An 18,844-nucleotide genomic window follows, 5' to 3' on the forward strand; every position below is an offset into this window, starting at 1 on the left:
GCAAGGCTCACCCTCTGCTGGACAGTCCATGATATGTCTGCACTCTGCACTCTTTCTCATTCTCCAACGTCCCATCCCTCGCTCCTTCCCCTGTATTGGTCAGGGAATGGGGCAAAAAGGAGGTTTCCCTTAACGCCCCCCTACACACACACACACACACATATGTTGTCCTCCTGTTTTCTGTTTTTTCAGAGGCACCAACTACAACACAGACATCTACTCACCACAACTGGGCGTGCACACACAAAGAAACACATTGGGATTCTTCAGGATTTGCATACACATGCATACCTTCTTGTTGGCTATTGGATCATGTTGGCAGCTCCTACAGGGGGGAGGGGAAGAGATGGTTGTTGAGGGTCTCTTGGGTCTCTTCCTCTTAAACTTGATTTTAAAAAGTCTGTTCTCCTCCCAGAGAGGAGGTCTTGGGTCTTTGGGTGGACTTCACCAACTCACTGGTGATCTTTGGCTTCCTGGCCCTACCCTGGCCTCCTCTTCTGCAGGGGAGGGTCAACTTGCTTACTGGAAATTGCCAGATGACTATGAGTAAGTAAGTACTAACCGTTCCCATTCTCCATCACTCTGAAACTAGATTTCCAGATAGCTCAGAGCTGGTCTCAGAACCCAGGTGCCAGTGACATCATCATGCCCGACTTCATTGGCTCTTAATTCTGGGTTCTGGACCTGCGCCAGCAGGAGGAAGGGCAGGAGGAGAGGCAGGAGGAAGGGCATCACTCCAGCAGAGAGTGCCTCTCTGGCCCCCAGAAGGCCTTTTAAAGGTAAATCTGATTTTTTGATAAAACTGGAAGTACCTTTAAAAGTCCTTCAGGACTCAGAAAACCTTCCGAGGGCTGCAGAAGCTGCACGTTGCCTCTCTGGCCCTCAGAAGGCCTCCAGATGCAACTTTTTTTAATTTACCAGGCCCTTTGGGGGGCGGCCAGGGTCACGTGAGGCTCTGCCTCCACTGCCTCTAATGACTGCATGTCCCTGTGCTGGCCAAGCCAGTTGGAAGTGTGACCGCTATGCAACGGACTGCAGAGTAGAAGCCATGCTCCATGGGCTGCGCATTGTGCATGGCATTTGAGGGACTTTTTTGGTTCCCTCCATATCCTCCATTTGCAGGTCACTTCCCACTCGCAGAACCCAGAATCAATGGCCAATGACTTCATCACTCTGCTTCATTGGCACTTACTTCCAGGTTCTGAACCAGCACCAGCAGGAGGAAGGGTATTGCACTACAGATAAGATTGGGAACCAATGGCTGACAGTGACTGTGATGTAATAATGAGCGTTTTTGTCAAAGACCAATGGACAACTGTCCTAAGCTGGACCAATGGTCAACAAGATGTTATATGGTCATCTTTAGAATGTTCAGAAAGTGTGTTCAGTTCTGGTTGCCAAATCTCAAAAAAGACGTAGTGGAAATGGAAAAAGTGCAAAAGAGAGTGACTAAGATTATTACTGGGCTGGGGCACCTTCCTTATGAGGAAAGGCTATGGCGTTTGGGCCTCTTCAGCCTAGAAAAGAGGTGCCTGAGGGGGGACATGATTGAGACATACAAAATTATGCAGGGGATGGACAGAGTGGATAGAGAGATGCTCTTTACACTCTCACATAACACCAGAACCAGGGGACATCTGCTAAAATTGAGTGTTGGGAAAGTTAGAACAGACAAAAGAAAATATTTCTTTACTCAGCGTGTGGTTGGTCTGTGGAACTCCTTGCCACAGGATGTGGTGATGGTGTCTGGCCTGGACGCCTTTAAAAGGGGAATGGACAAGTTTCTGGAGGAAAAATCCATTACGGGTTACAAGCCATGATGTGTATGTGCAACCTCCTGATTTTAGAAATGGGCTATGTCAGAATGCCAATGCAAGGGAGGGCACCAGGATGCAGGTCTTTTGTTATCAGGTGTGCTCCCTGGGGCATTTGGTGGGCCGCTGTGAGATACAGGAAGCTGGACTAGATGGGCCTATGGCCTGATCCAGTGGGGCTGTTATTATTATTATTAACAGTATTTATACACCGCTTTTCAACTAAAAGTTCACAATGCAGTTTACAGAGAAAAATCAAATAACTAAATGGCTTCCTGTCCCAAAAGGGCTCACAATCTAAAAAAATGCAAATGAATACCAGCAGACAGCCACTAGAACAGACACTGCTGGGGTGAGGTGGGCCAGTTATTTTCCCCCTGCTAAAAAAAGGAGCACCCACTTGAAAAAGTGCCTCTTACCCAATTAGCAGGGGCAATTGGGAATTCTTATGTTCTTCTGTAAAGGAAGCCCCTCTGCCAGTGCATGGGGGCAGTTTACATCAGGGATGTGTGATGGGTGGGGAGGCAGGTGAGGCAGAGCCTCCCCACTGGAGTCCTTTAAAAAGCACCACCACCGTGGGAGGTGCACAAGGACTCTCAACTCACGCACAGAGCTTTGCGTGTGTGTTGAGAGTGCTTGCACACTTCCCACCATGGCGGCACTTTTCGAAGGACTCTGGTGCTTCACATCCCTTGTTTACACGAGTATTTGATTCTGTTACTGTCCTTCCTCTTTCTGCAGAATTTCAGAATCCAAGTCTTTTCTAAAAGTCACCCTGCATTGTGTTAGCGGACTGCACACCAGGCAAGTTACACTACAGTTTGTGACTAACACCATTTACAAGGAATGCTCAACTATCCAAGTTCATCATGATTCATTAACATGGCCGTTGCCTGGTTCATAGCCAGCCTTGGGACCCACAGAGCCTTTAGCCTCTGACACTGCAACCTATATCAGAGCCAGCTGCCTCTGGGGCAGCTTCAGAAGGATGGCTCGATGTAGAAGGGTTGTAGCCTGTCCTTACTCTTCAGAAGAGGGAGGGAGAGATGCCTGCACTAGGACCATTAAAATATGTGTAAGGGGCCAACATGTTGCCTGTGAATTTGTCATGGCTCCCTGTTCATTTTTGTTGCTGCTTTGTAATGTTTTGATGACTGTAGTTTGTATTTTTAACCAAATATGAGCTGCCCTGAGAGTCTCTAAGAATGTGGAAAAGCAAAATTCTGGGTCCCTCCCCCAGTCCTACTCCAACACTAACTGCTACACTACATTGCTGAAGGCAGAGCCAAATAATTCTAGATTGTGTGCATTCAATGGGTGAAAACCGCTTTTGCTCCTTTGTCCCAGGAGTCCTTGGCACAACCCTGAAAACAGTTTCACTCCTAGCAGAGACTTCTCAGTGGCTGCAATCCTATATACCCTTTCTTGGGACTAAGCTCCATTGAACACAGTGGGACTTACTTCTGAGTTGATACACCTAGGATTGCACCATAAGGCCCCCTAAACTCCCCTGTGCTCCATCTCAGACCTGCTTCAAGCCACAGATCTTGAGATACTTCATCATGCTCAACTTTTCTCTCCCCCCCCCCCAACTTTGTGATATTGCATCCCAATAAAGGTTTTACTTTGGCTTTCATGTTTTCCCCCCTAACATTTCCAGTTTTCCCCACCAAGCAATCCTGAAAAGTCATAGAATGGAACTGTGGGGGGGGGGGGGGGTTTGACAACAGAGTTCCAGTGGCCTTTGTGGTCCCCTACAGCACCTTCCCCCCCAGACCTCTCTAGGATTCAGAGTGTCGACTGCACCCAACTCCAGGACAGGGGAAGGTACTAGAAAATATGCTTTGTGCAGCTCTGGGCATCAGCTTCCTTTTGCAGTCTAGTATTCCACCCCCAGCACAAAAAGTCCTCTCTTGATTTTCAATATTACATTTTCCTACCATTGTTGCTTCTCAAATTATATGCATGTCATTGTGAATGCTTTGCCAGCCCCCAATGAGTCCTGCTTGCTGGGCCCTACATTTGTTCTGGCTGTTTGGTGTTTGTTCACATGTATGTAGTGGAACTCTGAGCATGTGCAGAGTACACTCCTGTTGTATATGTCCAAGTGATGATAGCAGCTGTCTACCACTTAACGATCCTTTGCATTCATTCATTCATTCACACACACAACCATGCATGCATATGTACTGAAACTCGGAGCATGTGCAGAGTGTGTTCCTGGTGTATATATCCAAGTGGTGATAGCAGCTGTCCATAGCAATGATTTTTTGTCTTCCCACATGTACGTAGCGGAACTTGGAGCCTGTGCAGAGTACGTTCCTGTTGAATGTCCAAGTGATGACAGCAGCTGTCAATAGCATTACTTAATTATTCTTTGCACTCAAACACACACTCACACACAGTGGAACTCTAAGCACGTACCGAGTGCGTTTTTGTTGCAGGTGCAGGTGTGGATAGCAGCTGTTCTACTTGATGGTCCTTTGCATTCACACACCCACATGCACGCAGAGTGCTGAGTTGCGTTCCTGTTGCATGTCCAGGTGATGATAGCAGCTGCCTACTACTAAACGAGCCCTTGCATTCACACACACGCAGTGGAACTCTGAGCACGTGCAGAGTGCGTTTCTGTTGCACGTGCAGGTGTGGAGAGCAGCTGTCCCCTACTTGATGGTCCTTTGCATTCACACACACGCAGTGGAACTCTGAGCACGTGCAGAGCGCTCCCCGAGGACGTCCCGCACCCCTGAGCATGGCCAAGTCTCCTCCTCGGCCCGCCCTCTCCTGCCGCCGGCGCCGCAAGGGTTACAGGCGGAGCGCTCCGCTTCCCAGAGAGGCTCGAGCCGGCCCGGGCGGGCGGGGCATGCAAATGAGGCCGGGCTCTTCCTGCGCCGGCCCCGCCCCTCCCCGGACCTGGCAGGCTGCAGGAGGCGTCTGTTGCCCCCCCGCGGCGGGGCTGCGCCCTGGGGCCGCTGCAGGCAGGCGGGGGCCGAGGCGCTCAGGCGGCGGTGGCAGCGAGAGCGGCCGAGGGAGCCCTGCTGGAGGCCAGGCCGGCCAGGCTGCAACCCCTGGCACAGGCGTCGTGCGTGAGCCGGTGGAACTCCCTGCCACAGGATGTGGGGGTGGCAGCTGGCCTGGGCGCCTCTCGAAGGGGACTGGACAGGTTGATGGAGGGAAGTCCACCAGAGGCTGCAAGCCGGGATGGGTACGTGCTGCCTCCTGGTTCCAGAGGTGGGCTGGCACTGAATGCCCATGCAAGGGAGGGCACCAGGGGGCAGATTTCTCCTGGGCGCCCTCAGGTGGGCCACTGAGATGCAGGAAGCTGGACTAGATGGGCCTCCGGCCTGGCCCAGTGGGTTTCTTTTTAGGTTCTTGCGTTAATTAATCTGTGGAACTCCTTGCCGAGGGATGTGGGGGTGGCATCTGGCCTGGATGCTTTTGAAAGGGGATTGGACAGACTTCTGGAGGAAAAGTCCGTCACGGGTTACAAGGCATGGTAGGTGTGTTTGTGCAAGCTCCTGGTTTTAGAGGTGCCAGATGCAAGAGACGGCACCCAGGTGCAGGCGTCTTGTGGGGTCCCTGAGGCATCTGGTGGGCCACTGTGAGTTACAGGAGGCTGGACTAGATGGGCTTTGGGACTGATCCAGCAGAGCTCTTATGTTCTTACTCCACCCGCAGGCTCCGGCTTCCGTCTTCATGCTTGGAACTCCTGAGATGTAGCTCCTTGCTTGGGAGCCACAGTGGTGGTGGTGGCTTTGCCTTCCTCCAGGCTTGTCGGGTTTTCATTGTCACCTGGTTGACCACTGGGGGGAACAGGTACTGGGCGAGAATGAGCCTTTGGCCTGATCCTGTAGAGCCCTTCTTAGGTTTTAAATGAGATGCGATTTGCCAAAGTGGTGGGGGAAAGGAGGGTCCACCTATCTGAAGTACCCCTGGAAGTAACTGGTGATGACATAATCTCCAGTCACCTCTTGGTTGAGAGACCAGATGCGCCACGACAAGCAGCAGTGAGAGGCTCAGGTTAGACAGGAGGGCTTTTTTGAGCGAAGAAAAGCATCCTTTGGAGCTCTGCCCACCAAGCCAAGCCTCCTACCACTGTTTGTTGCATAACTGGTTTTGCTTGCCTGGCAGCAGGTGTCTGGGGTCCCACGAGTATCACTGGTGGTACCCGTACCACTGGTTGAGAAACACTAATCTAGTCCAACCCCCTGCTGGTAGCAGGAAACCCTCCTAGAGCATCTCCAACAGGTGCCTATGGAGCCTCTGCTTGAAGTTCTCCAGTGAGGGAGAATCCACCCACCCCCCCAGCAATCTTGTCCATACTGAACTGCCCTGACCATCAATAATTTCTTTCTCATAACTATTGATGTTCTGCTTAAGCAAGAATGGACATATTTTGTATTTCTAGTGGGGGTATAGAGACCACGGGTTATTGAGACCACAGGGTGGCATCCAGAGAAACTCCCTCTTGGTGCCCCTGGGCCTTTTGCACAAGTGGAATGCACCTTTGTTCTCAGAGCGAGTTTCCGGGAACAGAAGCGTGACCCTGGATGCTATCCTATAATTATAGATATACTGTGTGCATCTTTTGTTAAACTGATGTCATTTGCTGGTAAGGGGCACAGGTGCATCCACACAGCTGCCTTATAGGGGCAGCCCCAACTTTGTAGCCACCTGATGTGCATCGTATCAGCACCGGATTGCGAGGGGTCTGAGGGGTGGCAGATTCAGGGTGCCTTTCAACCCAGGTCTGCCACTGTCTCCTTCCTCCAACTTGTCACCAATCAGGCCTCAACTCTCTGCTTTTAGAGAATATCCAGAATTAGAGGAAGTGAATTACACAACAAAGAAAAATAGCAGTAGCAAATCTCAACAGTGCTACATTGTTGAAGAGCCATCAAATTCTCATAATCAGTTTAGGGCAGGGGTCTCCAAACCCCACCCCGAGGGCCAGATGCGGCCCACGGCAAGCCTCTATCTGGCCCACGGCCAACCTCTTGTCCCCTGAAAGCCTCTGGCCCACTCAACTGAATACAACCAGAACTGTGCTCTGATTGTGTCTGGAGGGTGTTCTGAGGGCCAGAAAGGTTGAATGAATGAGCCCATTCGTTCATTTATTCACTCATCTAAGTTCTATCTCTAATTAATTTAAATTTTATATTTAAATTTTTTTCCTGGCCCTCAGCACCAGATATTTGATGCAGCCCTCTGGCCAAAAAGTTTGGAGACCCCTGGTTTAGGGGAAAGCATGCTGTTCGAACTCTGAAGTCCCATGACCTGTTTTATATAATGGCATTTCATATCCTTTTCTTTAAAGTTGGGGTGAGGTAGTGCAAAGGACAGCCTAGCTCCTGAGATTTAACACAGTTACCTTGCAGCTGGGGTTTTGTAGTCCTTGGAGCACAATTTTGTGCTCTAATCAAGCCAGCTAAAAATCTTCACTTTTCAACTTTGGTTGAGAAGACCGGAGAGAGGGGAAAGTCAACTGATCACTTTTCAAAGCGGGGAAGGAAGGGAAATCAATTGGGGCTTAAAATTTGAGTGCTCTTTCAAAGGGCATTGCTAAGATCTTGGCTCACTTTTTTATTCCTGTGTCTCTTTCCTTCAGCAACTAGAAGTCTCCTTCTCACTCATCCAAGGATTCCTGCAAAAATGACCTTTGTGACTGGAGGTCTTCAGAACCTGTTGCGTCACCTGGGAGGAGCAGGCTCTGTGGCCAGACAGCTAAATGGGTGAGATGTATCTCCCCCAGTGAGGCATGATTGGTTGCCAGGGCAGATACCTGGCATTCCTTCCTGCCGTCCCCCAGAAGCACCTCCATGAAGCTGCAATTCTCCACCACTTGGATAAAAGTGAATTCCAGTACCAAGATCATTAGTGAGCCTTTGATTTAAAGAGCCTCAATTTAATAGATTTCAGAAACAACAAACATTTCCTGCTCTAGTCATATACATTTTGTGCGTGTGCATCTAAATTGACTTAAACGCCTCTGGATTTAACAGACTTGATGGGCACCCCATCCTCCCGTTAATCCATTAATTTGAGGGTTCACTGTATTTAGCTACCACTTGAGGTAGTTAAAAGTATTTATTTAACTTGAGAGCCCTTCTACAGTCACCTTCAAGAAGCCACGCAGTATTGCGCTTCCTGTTTGAAAGAGGCAAAGTTCTCCACCACATGTGAGAATACAAAATGGCTGCTGACCTGAAGGCCGAAGGGGCTGTCAGTCTTCCTTCTTGGAATAGTCCAGGACAAGAAGTGAAACCTGGCATGGAAATGGAGGAGCAAGTCCGAGCAGGGGGTCTGGAAGCAGAAGGGGAAAGGATGGTCCCTCGTGTTATCCAGGTTGGGACCATCGGGGAGTTTCTAGGCTGGGCAGCCCCGCAAGAGTTGATCCAGGGCCCAGAGGAGGGTGCTGCCCAGCGCTGGGAAGCCCAGTGGCAGGAGGTCTTGAGGGCAGTGCAGCTCCATCCGGCTGGGTGTGGAAGCCCTCAGCAGTCAAAACCGTTGCTGTGGAGCAATACTAAGACCTCTGGGGAGGTAGCCACAGATACCAGCCAGTGTCTTAGAAGAGAAGGGATTATGCAACTCCTGGTGGACAACAATGGAGTAGTTACACAGGTCTTCAGCCATCCAGAGATGGGAGAAAACAAGATGGTGGACGAAGAGGTTGTGACCAAGAATTCTGCCAACAGCGAAATGCAGCGCCAGCGTTTCCGGCAGTTTGGCTACCAGGAAGCGGAGGGGCCCCGGGAGGTGTGCAAGAAACTCTGGGAGCTTTGTCGACTGTGGCTGAAGCCAGAGAGCTGCACTAAAGAGGAGATCCTGGAGCTGTTGATCTTGGAGCAGTTCCTGACTGTCCTGCCTCAGGAAATGCAGAGCTGGGTCAAGAAACGTTGCCCTCAAGCATGCTGCCAGGCTGTGGCCTTGGCGGAAGAGTTCCTCAGGGCACAGCCACAGGAGGTCAAGGTGAGAGAGACTTGGGATCAGCCAGGGCGGTGAGGGTGCTGAGTCAGCACTTGATTCACATCCTTATTTTGGAGGGGGAATGTACTGAGCTGCCATATTCTGACTCAGACCATTGGTCCGTCTTGTCCAGAATTGCTTCCTCTGACTGGCAGCAGCTCTTTGGGTGGGCCTTGCTCAGTGACCTGATATCTGGTCAACGGGAGATGCTCGGGGCTAAACCTGGAACCTTCTTCAGGCAGTAACCAGGGCCGACTCATTCATGAGTCCAACTGAAGTGATTGCCTCAGTCACAGAGCTGCAGGCTCTGTGAGGTAAGCTTTCCTCCTGCTATTCAGGGGGTGAGATGGTCATGACATGACAAGAACATAAACAGGGTTGCAGGTGGGGGCAGAAGTGTAGTTCCATGACTTCCTGGCAAGAGTGCCCAGGTGCTGCCCTTAAAAACTTTTTGAAATATATTAACTTAAGAGAAGCATCAGGCTCAGCAGGAGGCATACTGAGAAATTTGCCTAGGGACATCTGTTGCTGCCAGGGCCAACCCAAGACCTCCTGCCACCTGAGGTGGCATGCCAAATGCTGCTGCCCCCCCCTCACCTAGTGATGTACCAGCCTGTGCTCCTCCAACATCACTCTCTTCTACACTTCAACATTGTTCTCCCTCTGCCTTTGCCAATACAGGGAGTGGGAGGAGGACTACCAGTCTGCTGCCTGAGGCAGTGACTTCAGTTGGCCTAATGAATGGGCCAGCCCTGGTTACTGCCTAGGTTGCCACCTTTCTCACAAGCTGTTTTTACTGATGTTTTTACATACTATAGTAAGGCTACCAGGGAAAAGGAGAAGCATCTGGTGTCCCCCTTCAGGTACCAGGTGTTTGTGTCCCAGTCCTGCTCAGCTTCTAGCAATTGCATTGAAAGAGCTTTCACTAGTGCAGTGGCATAGCTAGAGGGGGTGCAAACCATTGAGTTTTGCAGGGCACCTCACTGCGGTGTGCAAGTGGCCTCTCCCCTTTGGAGCCATTCCAGGCCACTAGAGCGTATGCCTCTTTTTTACTTCCCCGTCTCGAATGGCTCCAAAGGGGGGAGGGGCCCCTTGCACGCTTGCAGTGAGGCTCCATGCAAAACTTACTTCTTTGCCACCCCCTCTAGCTACACCACTAGCTAGGGTAGCACTCTCACAGACCTTGTATATTTATGAGATGCAGTCAGCTCACATCTTAAGGGAGGGTTACTTATAAGACTTATATACCAACACAATTTACACAGTTGTTAGTCTTTGGGAAGGGGGCAAATGCATATACTTGAATTCACGCAAGTTTATGGTGCATAAGACACAGGTATATTTCAATCCCATTTTATACATTTGTTTTTGAACTTATTGCAACCCCGTCCAAGAATTTTGGATAACTTGAGTGAGCTCTCTAAATGACATCTGATAAGGAGTAAGCGGTAGGAGAGGATGTGGATGATAAGGAATAAGTCAATGATTTTCAACCAGCATGATGTGCCACAGGAGTTTGGAGCACAGTGGTTGAAAGTAGCCAAAACACTCTTCCGGGTTCTGTGGCTCTATTTCTAGGGCAACTGTCTGTAGTAATGAATCGTTTGCCCCGGCAGAGGAATAGGAACAGACAATTTGTTACTACAGATAGTTGCCCTAGAAGCAGAGCCACAGGACCCACAAGAATCTCCTGAAGGCCAGAAGTGACATCACAAGAGGCGTAGACCATCAAGGTTGTGCGTGCCATGAGAAGAAAAACGTTGAAGGTAGCTGGAATGAGTTAGGAGAGGAAGCCACTAACGAAGAGACCTGAAGGTGAGTTTTCTGTTGCGCAGTCTTAGTGAGGCATGGCTATGAGAGGTATTGTCCACCGCACCACTGGACAGAAGCAGCAGCGCCGTGCCGAGGATGAAGAGGGCTGCATTTGGTCTACAGTAGATGTGGAAAACCTGCCGGGACTGCTGTTCCCCTGTGTTGATGTTCCAGTGCGCTTGGATTCAGAGCATTTTCAGGGGAGGCTTAGCACCCAGCCCGTTTCTTCCCTCTGTGCCGCATTCTGAGTCCCAGCTGCTGTGGTCCCCCTTTGGCTTGGTCAGATTCAGTTCCCATGGGGGGCTTTTGCATGCCTGGCTCTGAGTCTCCGGCTTGACTGGAACCTTCTCTGCCATTTTAGGACCTGGGGCCGTGCAAAGAGGTTGTTGTGATCTCCTCTGAGGCAGAACTGTCTCCACTGAGCTCCAGACCTGGCCGCTTCTGTGGAAAAGTTCAGCTGGAGGATGGTTGGACTCTCACATCATCAGGTATGCATTTGTGGTGTTACTGGAAAAGGGCCTTCTCCGTTCCTGCCAAGCCTGTGAGGTGTGGCTGGGGTCTTCCCTTATCCCAGCAGGGCAGTGTGAAGGCATGAAGCGACTGTCTGCTGAGCCAGACCATTGACCCGTTTTGCCCAGTATTGTCTACACTAGGGGTTGGCAACCTTTTTGGGGAAAGGGGCCAGGTGCTGAGTTAGTCCTGCCCATTTTACCTCAGAATGCCAGATGCAAGGGAGGGCACCAGGGTGCAGGTCTTTTGTTGTCTTGGGTGCTACCTGAGGAATTTGGTGGGCCACTGTGAGATGCAGGAAGCTGGACTAGATGGCCTATGACCTGATCCAGTGGAGCTCTTATGTTCTTAAGGAGTTAGGTTTTAAGCAAGCATGCTCATTGCTGCTTTATTTTAATTTCCAGTTTTTGAATCGGCAGTGGTGGGGGGGCAGATGGGGTGAGCTACTTTGGGGCAGGGCATTGGCTATGGGCTGGGTGTACCCTTTGTCTTGTCCAGCAGAGGTCTTCTTGCGTCCTTATCTTGGTCACCAATCCTGACTTCCTGCCTGTCTCTTTGTGCCCAGGGAAAGACAGACGCCTGAATATTTATCCGGTTTCACCAAGTGAGGGAATTGCAAATGGGAATAAGTTGGGTCTTTCGGAACAGGGGGGTTCTCCGCTGCCGGTGCTACTTGGGACATTATTGGGGCCAGCAGAAAGCAGCTGTGCACTTGAGGGAGAGCACAAGATGGAGCTGAGCAGGAGGTGGGACGAGGCCACTTGCTGCAGCGAGGGCGTCTACGAGACCGTGGTGCGCCTGGAAGAACAGGGCCACTGGTGCCTCGAGTGCGGCGAAAGCTTCCAGGACGCACTGCAGCTTAGCGGGCACCAGAAAATCCATATGAATCGGAAGCGTCCCGAGTGCCCGGAATGCGGGAAGAGTTTCCGGGACCTTTCGCATGTGCTTCGGCACCAGACGGTCCACACGGGAGAGAAACCTTACACGTGTCCCGAGTGTGGGCAAAGCTTCACCCAGAAGCCTGCGCTCAATAGACACATGAGGAAACATCTGGAAAGCCAGCACTACACAGGTACAGAAATATACATACAAGTGTGTCACCCCCCTCGTATACATGGAACTCTTATCCGTATCCATGGGAGGGGGCCAGGAACATATCCCCCACAGATACGAAAGGATGCCTGTATTTGTAAACAGATTTAATCATTTGCTCTTGTTACAGGTTGTATGGAAGCCACTGTTGAAGTCTTGTTGGTCAAAGAGCGGGATAAAAATGCTTAAAAATGAATAAATAAATGAACCGAGGTCCCAGTGGCCTAAGTGGTGTTTAACTACTCCATCTGGGTTGTAGGGTTGAGACAGTAATTATTGACCTTTAATCAGTAATTGTTTCACCATTGCAGAAATTTTAACCTGAGAAAAAGGGTCTCCAATTGGGCAGCAGGTTTACATGTTTGTAAATTATTGTTATTTTTGTCAGTTTTATTATTTAAAAGCAATGCAAAAAACATTTCCCATTTGGAATTGAATTCAACTCTTTTCAACTGGTGTGTCGCAGAAGGTTCACAGATAGGGAACAACAGTTGAAAATCACTGAAAAACTCTTTCAGGTTCTGCAGTTCAGTTTCTAGGGCAACTGTAGTTATGAATTGTCTTTGTCCCCATCCTTTGCCGGTTCCTTAAGAGGGACAAGCAATTCGTTACTACAGACAGTTGCTCTTAAAGCAGAGCTGCAGAACCCAGAAGAGTCTTCCTGAAGCTGAAAGTGACATCACAAGAGGGGAAGGCCATAGAGGTCCGTGTGCAGGAATGTTGAAAATCACTGGGCTAACTACATATACAGTGCAATAAAATGCCACAATACAAAAACTAACAATTACTAGTAATTAGAGGTGCTTAGTCAAATGATAGGTGCCCTATTAAAAGAGGCATTCCTTTCTGTGGAAGAATGGGGAAGGCCTCTTTCTAAAATGGTGCTTGCCATCATTTGAAAGTTCTTCGCTTAAAGATAATGAACAATTACTTTTAGAAGTCTGCAACCCGGTTCCCCAGGGCCATGATTTAAATTGATCAAATGATTGTGCATTGGTAGATCTTGCTGATTCGCTGATTAAATATTGCAGCACTGCTTTCCCTCTAGAAATTAAATATGGCATGGGCTGTATATGCACTCATCCTACTTTTGCATCTGGCCACAGCAGGTTTTGCAACTTTTGACAGTGGTGTGAGACATCGGAGGACCCATACGAATCGCAAGCGCCCCGAGTGCCTGGAATGTGGGAAGAGTTTCCGGGATGTTTCCCAGGTACTTCGGCATCAGACGGTTCACACGGGAGAGAAGCCTTTCAGCTGCTCAGAGTGTGGACAGAGCTTCACTCAGAAACCTGCTCTCAATAGACATCTGAGAAAACACCTGGAAAGCCAGTACTACACAGGTATGGATAGAGCTGACTGTTGGCTGTGGGGGGGGGGGGGAGAAAAACACAAAAATCAAGCTGGATTATGTGTCAAGTCAAGCCAAATCCTGCGGTCTGTGCTATCTATCTGTTTGTCCTCTACTCTGTTGCTTTTCCACCAATCGTGCAGTTCAGGGGGAGCAATGCCCCAGGACTTCTCCTACATCAGGAATGGTGACATAATCATCAGGAGTGCTCAGCTCCTGCCTGAGAAAAATTTTTTCTAAGTACCTTAGTCAAAAAGAAGCATCGGGCTCAACAAAAGGCAAACTGAGAGATTTGCCAAGGGGCAAGTCTAGGCCACCATCTTTCCCAAGAACGACCTGAGGCACAGCGTATCTCACATAACATTAAGTCTACAACCCTATGCACATTTACCTGAGAGTGTGAGTAAATCCACTTGAACAATACTCTCAGCATACATACTAAGACTATAAGGCAGCCATTTTCAATGTTTTTCTCCACACTGATCTCTATGGTCTTTGCCCCTTGTGATGTTGCTTTTCCACAACTCTTCTGGGTTCTGCAGGTCTGGTCTCTGCCAGCAGAGGAAGAGGGGCAGACAATTCGTTACTATAGACAGTTGCCCTAGAAACAGACCTGCAGAACCCAGAAGAGTTTTTTAGTGATTTTCAACTGCTGAGCTCCACCTGTGGACCTTTTGTGGTGCACCAAAGTGCCACAGCACATGGTTGAAAATTGCTGGGCTATGGTGTTTCCAGGTCACCCTGAAAGCTTCATTTTGTTAAACACCTTTTAATGTCTCTGATTACCACAACAACAGTCTCAAATGGAAATATTTGTAGATCCCAAAAGATGCCTCCCTTCCATGACCCAGAACAGACTTACAGTTGACTCCATTTGAAAGTGTTGTAATAAACAGGGAATCATAGAGTACATACAGCCTGAAATTCAGCTCTTGGAATGGCCTGGAAGGCTGTCTCCCTCCCAGTAGTTAGGGAGCTTCTTCCCAACCACCCAGCAAGCTGGAATTTGTTATGTAGAAAGCTTAAAGCAGTGAGAAGTCTGAAAATGTGACAGTTTTACAACTTAGCAGACAAAACTTGGGAGGTCCTCTCAGGCTTGGGAAGAGAACAGACCAGTAACACTCAGGAATACAAAACAATGAAAACTGTAGTTATTTCTCTCTCTACTCAAATCCTCTGCTTTATCCTGAGTGAATCCTGTTGATATTCTCTGTCTTCCTTTCAGTTATCAATGGGGACGAGCAGATGAATGAAAAGGTGTGCTTTGAGCCTATTGAATCTCAACACATGTTGTCAGGAACATTCTACGAGTCCATCTCCAGCCCCTTTCCCCCCAGGTGTCCCTTAGAAACTCAGCCAGTGGAGAACCATCCTGGTGAGCCCCTGCCAAGCAAGAGTGGAGCCCTCGAAGTTGTGAAAACAAAACAGAGCCGTCGGGGCCAAAAGAACTACTGGTGCTTTCTGTGTACCAAAGGCTTTCGGGACAAAGCAGACCTGGTTAGACATCAGAGAATCCACACAGGAGAAAAACCGTTCGTCTGCCTGGACTGCGGAAGGAGGTTCAGCACCACGTCAAGTTTGTACAAGCACCAGACAACCCATAGGCGAAGCGCTCCACAGGAAGAGAAGAGTTAACTCCTTCAGCAGAAGGAGTAAGGGCCAAGGAAACAGGGAGGGATACTTGGGGGGGGGCTTCACACAGGATCAGTTGGGCTGTCGGTGGAGAGAACAGGTGGGGGTTTCGTTTGCTATGTTCATATAGTGACTCAAGCAGCCCAAGGGTCATGTCCAGTTTGATCTCACTAGTGTGTAAGTATATCTGAAGATGCTTTCTCATTAAGGACAATTAAGATTGTTAGTTTTCTGTGGTTGTTATGATTACTGACAATAGCACTGCACTTCAGAGACCCACCCTCCTTGGGTTCTGGATGCAGACACAGTTTCATTTCTCCCTTTAAATAAAGGCTAAGCCAATTCTAGTTACAGTGTGCTTTTTCTGCAGAGGTGGCGGAGAAAGCATGCTTCTTTTGGAGGTGGCACACACCTTTGGCTGCTTTCCTCATTCAATCAAATTCTCAGCTCTTCCCCCTCAATAGCCAAATTAATTTTTTAAAAAAATCTGATGGGAAATGTATAAAAACCTTTTACTCTGATCTGAAACAGTGTACACCACCCTGGTTAATTGCTTAACAGAATTTAGTTGTTTTGAAATGGTGGAATGGAATCAAATTTACAGCCCAGTCCTATCCCAGAGGATAAATGCAAAGGCAGCCCTGCCTGAAAAGAAGACTTCCTGCTGAAAAGCCACAGAGGACAGTCTAGCCCTGGAAAAACATGGCACCAAACATGTGTGTGGATGGTACTCAAACGCCTACATAACTGCACTAGTGGAGAGGCCAAAACAGGGAGGAAATTGGGGCATGATGTGGGAGGAAACAAGGAAGAATCGATGCACCCCATATCCTAACCCTACTTTAGATGACAATCCACCCCTGACATTGGAAAATCTCTGTGTCAACAACAGAGCTGGCAGAGGTAAGACTATAGGGAACAGATAACTGAACCTCTCACTACCCCCCCACCACACATGCTCTGTGAGCAGCCCATGCATTGCTCCCTCTGCTACAGGTCCATCTACAGCCTCTGAGCCAGGTGTGCTTGTTTGCAGGGAGGCAGAGTGTTAAATGCCAGGTGGCTCCATCAAGTCCAAGCTAGCACAAAAGCCACATAAGGGAATACTAAGCTTCATAAGCAATAATCAGGTTATGCACAAGATGAAGCAAGAATATGAGGTACCATTCAAAAATGCAAGTGGCCATGAGCTCTGTGTGTTTCAAAGAACTATACACTTGTGGAGGCTTACAGGACAGGTTTAGAATCACTGGATGTTAAGAGATGGAAGGAAGCTTGGAGGTCATCTAGTCCAACCACCTGCTCAGTGCAGGTGCTCAGTGCAGCTTGTGTGACAGGTGACCATCCAGTCTCTGCTTGAAAAGTCTCCTTTAAGCAAGAGCCTGCTACTATACGTGGCAGGCTGCTCCAGTGCTAGGCAGCTCTTCTCGTCAGGAAATTCTTCCTAAGTTTAACCTAAATCTATGTACCTGCAGTTTCAGTGTCAAATTCTGGTGTGAGCTGGCTGGTTGCTCATCATGAAGGTAGGAATTTTTTTTATGTCATTCAAATTGGCCGTTGATGGCAGTTTTTTAGCCTACCCCAGATGGGCAAGGGAGGGAGGGAGGGACAGACAGTGTATTCGGTAGGTTTCATGCATTAAAAATTGGTCACTTGTGTTTAATAAAATGGCCAGGTTAAACCCGAGTGCAGTCTGTTGTCTTTGTTGGGGGTACGAGGATAAACGGAATGCCAGATGCAGGGGATTGGCAGGGAGATGCAAATATCTTGTTGTCTTGTGTGCTCCCTGAGGCATCTGGTGGGCCACTGTGAGATACAGGAAGCTGGACTAGATGGGCCTTTGGCCTGATCCAGCAGGGCTCGTCTTAGGTTCTTATGGACAAGGGTATCTAAATATCCCTTATCAGGGAGCTGTTTCTTTGTGCCTTGCATTCCCTTTGCAAGGGCAAGATTGACCACCATATACCTTACTCCAGAGAAGCATTCATTAAATAATTCCCCCGACAGCTCTCTTGGCAGCAAGACATGCCTGCCAATACTAGGGTATTTGCAACCTGGATGATTGTGTCTGGTCATTGGTGTCCTTGGACATTTGCGTTTGCGCTTTTTTTGGGTCCCGGTCATTTGCATCCCACTATAACTGGACAACAAACTCCATGCTATATATTCTAAGACTCTTATCTCTGCCCTAATCTACCATCGCGTTTTAAAAATAAAAAGTACATCTAATATAAAAACACATATATTGGGACACAAATGTCCAGTACTTGGAAGCATTTGACTGGGATACTGCTGACCAGGATGCAGTAGGCCTGTCATTCTTCCTGCCTGTGCTAATCAGTGCCAATCCTACATTGCCTCATGGACTTCTGTGTTAATGGATTCAGACAGTGGATCTGGCACTTGGGGACAAAAAAGTTTTTAACTGCATCCTGGGGTGTTAACACCTCTGGGGAGCCAGATAAATCTGGGAGGTGGTCTAAGGCTTGGGAAGGTGTGGAAAACTGGAAGTGCCTTCTAAGGCTTCCAGGAGAACTTCTGAGGTCCAGGGATGCTGAGCGCAGGGAGAGCAGTTGAGAGGAAAAGGAAGTTAAGCTATTATCAGTTTGCCATGTTTAGGATATATGAAGCACATTGGCTACATGGCCAAGAGCAGTGGAGAAAAAAAAGGGGAAACAAAAAAAAATCATCAAGTAAAATGTTCTCTCTAGCCACTTTGAATGCCCATTTGGGAGGGAGGGAGAGATAGATAGATAAAATGTAGGTGTACATACACACACCATGTATAGAATCCTGTTGATAGAGCCCTTCAGGGACTATGCCCCCCATGACTATTTGACCATGGGTTTCTGGCAGCAGTTCTGCAGGTGAAGGGACCACACTTCGCTTAAGCTCAGAGGCTAAGTTCCAGCAGGTGAGCATTAGGGCAGCAAGCTTAGGAGCTTAGTTTATTTGTTTAGTTGCTACTGTAGTGGCTTTGTAGTTGTAACCTGTGTTTTATTTAGGCACCTACCTTTTCTGTGTGACCAAAATCTTTATTCCTTTAATGAAGTCATAAAACCACTCAGCCTGTGGGGGTGAGGAGGAATTGATTCATCTTAATCCAGTCCTGGTTCTTTCACCCACGATATGCAATGCTGTTTTTGCCAGAGCCTTCGGAGTTGGGGTGTTTGGAGCGTGCAAGGGCTGGGGGTGTCTGTAGGATGCCAATGGAGAGCTGGCAGATAAAAGAGGTGATGGCAGGCTATTGTGAACAGATGTGTTCTGAACCTTCCACAATTGAGTCCCCTGGAGTTTTGGGGTCCATTTATGACACCACACCATTAATGGTGGAGGTGCATGTTGCTGTGTTTCCTATTGCCATTGACTAGGAAGGGGGTGTCCGCTCACTGGCACTGCACCTGTCCCCACCCGGGCTCTGCTCACACTATGGGTGCTTCTCTGGATGGCTGCAGTGCAGTGCTTGGTCCCTTGACAGGATACTGCTCTGTGAATGACTGGCTGTGCACAGTGTCCATTGGTGTTGCTGGGAGAACCCTATCAATATTCTTGGAGGGCTGCATGGGTATGGCACTCTGGCCAAGCTTAGGATGCAGCAGATGTTGTGCTAGTATCCCACTGCTCCCACCACCGTGTCTGCATAGAATTTGGCTTCCAGTGATACTGT

At 48.8% G+C, this 18,844-nt stretch overlaps 1 protein-coding gene and 1 pseudogene across 4 annotated transcripts; one reads left to right on the forward strand and one right to left on the reverse strand.

Annotated features, from left to right (window-relative positions):
• Positions 1–18,844, reverse strand: part of LOC136640328 (zinc finger protein 208-like) — a 211,533-nt pseudogene that overhangs the window by 71,880 nt on the left and 120,809 nt on the right.
• Positions 4,727–16,769, forward strand: LOC136640384 (zinc finger and SCAN domain-containing protein 21-like). 4 transcript variants are annotated; one of them, XM_066615470.1, is made up of 6 exons: positions 4,727–5,019; positions 7,423–8,783; positions 10,954–11,080; positions 11,668–12,174; positions 13,301–13,537; positions 14,771–16,769. In XM_066615470.1, the coding sequence occupies exons 2-6, from the start codon at positions 8,007–8,009 to the stop codon at positions 15,178–15,180; spliced, it is 2,058 nt and encodes a 685-aa protein (XP_066471567.1). In that variant the 5' UTR covers positions 4,727–5,019; positions 7,423–8,006; the 3' UTR covers positions 15,181–16,769. The 4 variants fall into 4 exon arrangements, with proteins under 4 accessions (XP_066471567.1, XP_066471570.1, XP_066471568.1 ...); XM_066615473.1 differs by having other exon boundaries at positions 13,304–13,537; XM_066615471.1 differs by lacking the exon at positions 4,727–5,019 and adding an exon at positions 5,026–5,310.

Source organism: Tiliqua scincoides, chromosome 2 (assembly GCF_035046505.1).
Source record: "Tiliqua scincoides isolate rTilSci1 chromosome 2, rTilSci1.hap2, whole genome shotgun sequence".
NCBI classification, from domain to species: Eukaryota; Metazoa; Chordata; class Lepidosauria; order Squamata; family Scincidae; genus Tiliqua; species Tiliqua scincoides.

Excerpts from the sequence above, each read along its gene's own strand:
- LOC136640384 (XM_066615470.1), top strand. The coding sequence starts at position 8,007 with ATGGCTGCTGACCTGAAGGCCGAAGGGGCTGTCAGTCTTCCTTCTTGG. Across the intron at positions 11,081-11,667 it reads TTGGACTCTCACATCATCAG|GGAAAGACAGACGCCTGAAT; the intron begins GTATGCATTTGT and ends CTTTGTGCCCAG. Across the intron at positions 13,538-14,770 it reads GGAAAGCCAGTACTACACAG|TTATCAATGGGGACGAGCAG; the intron begins GTATGGATAGAG and ends TCTTCCTTTCAG.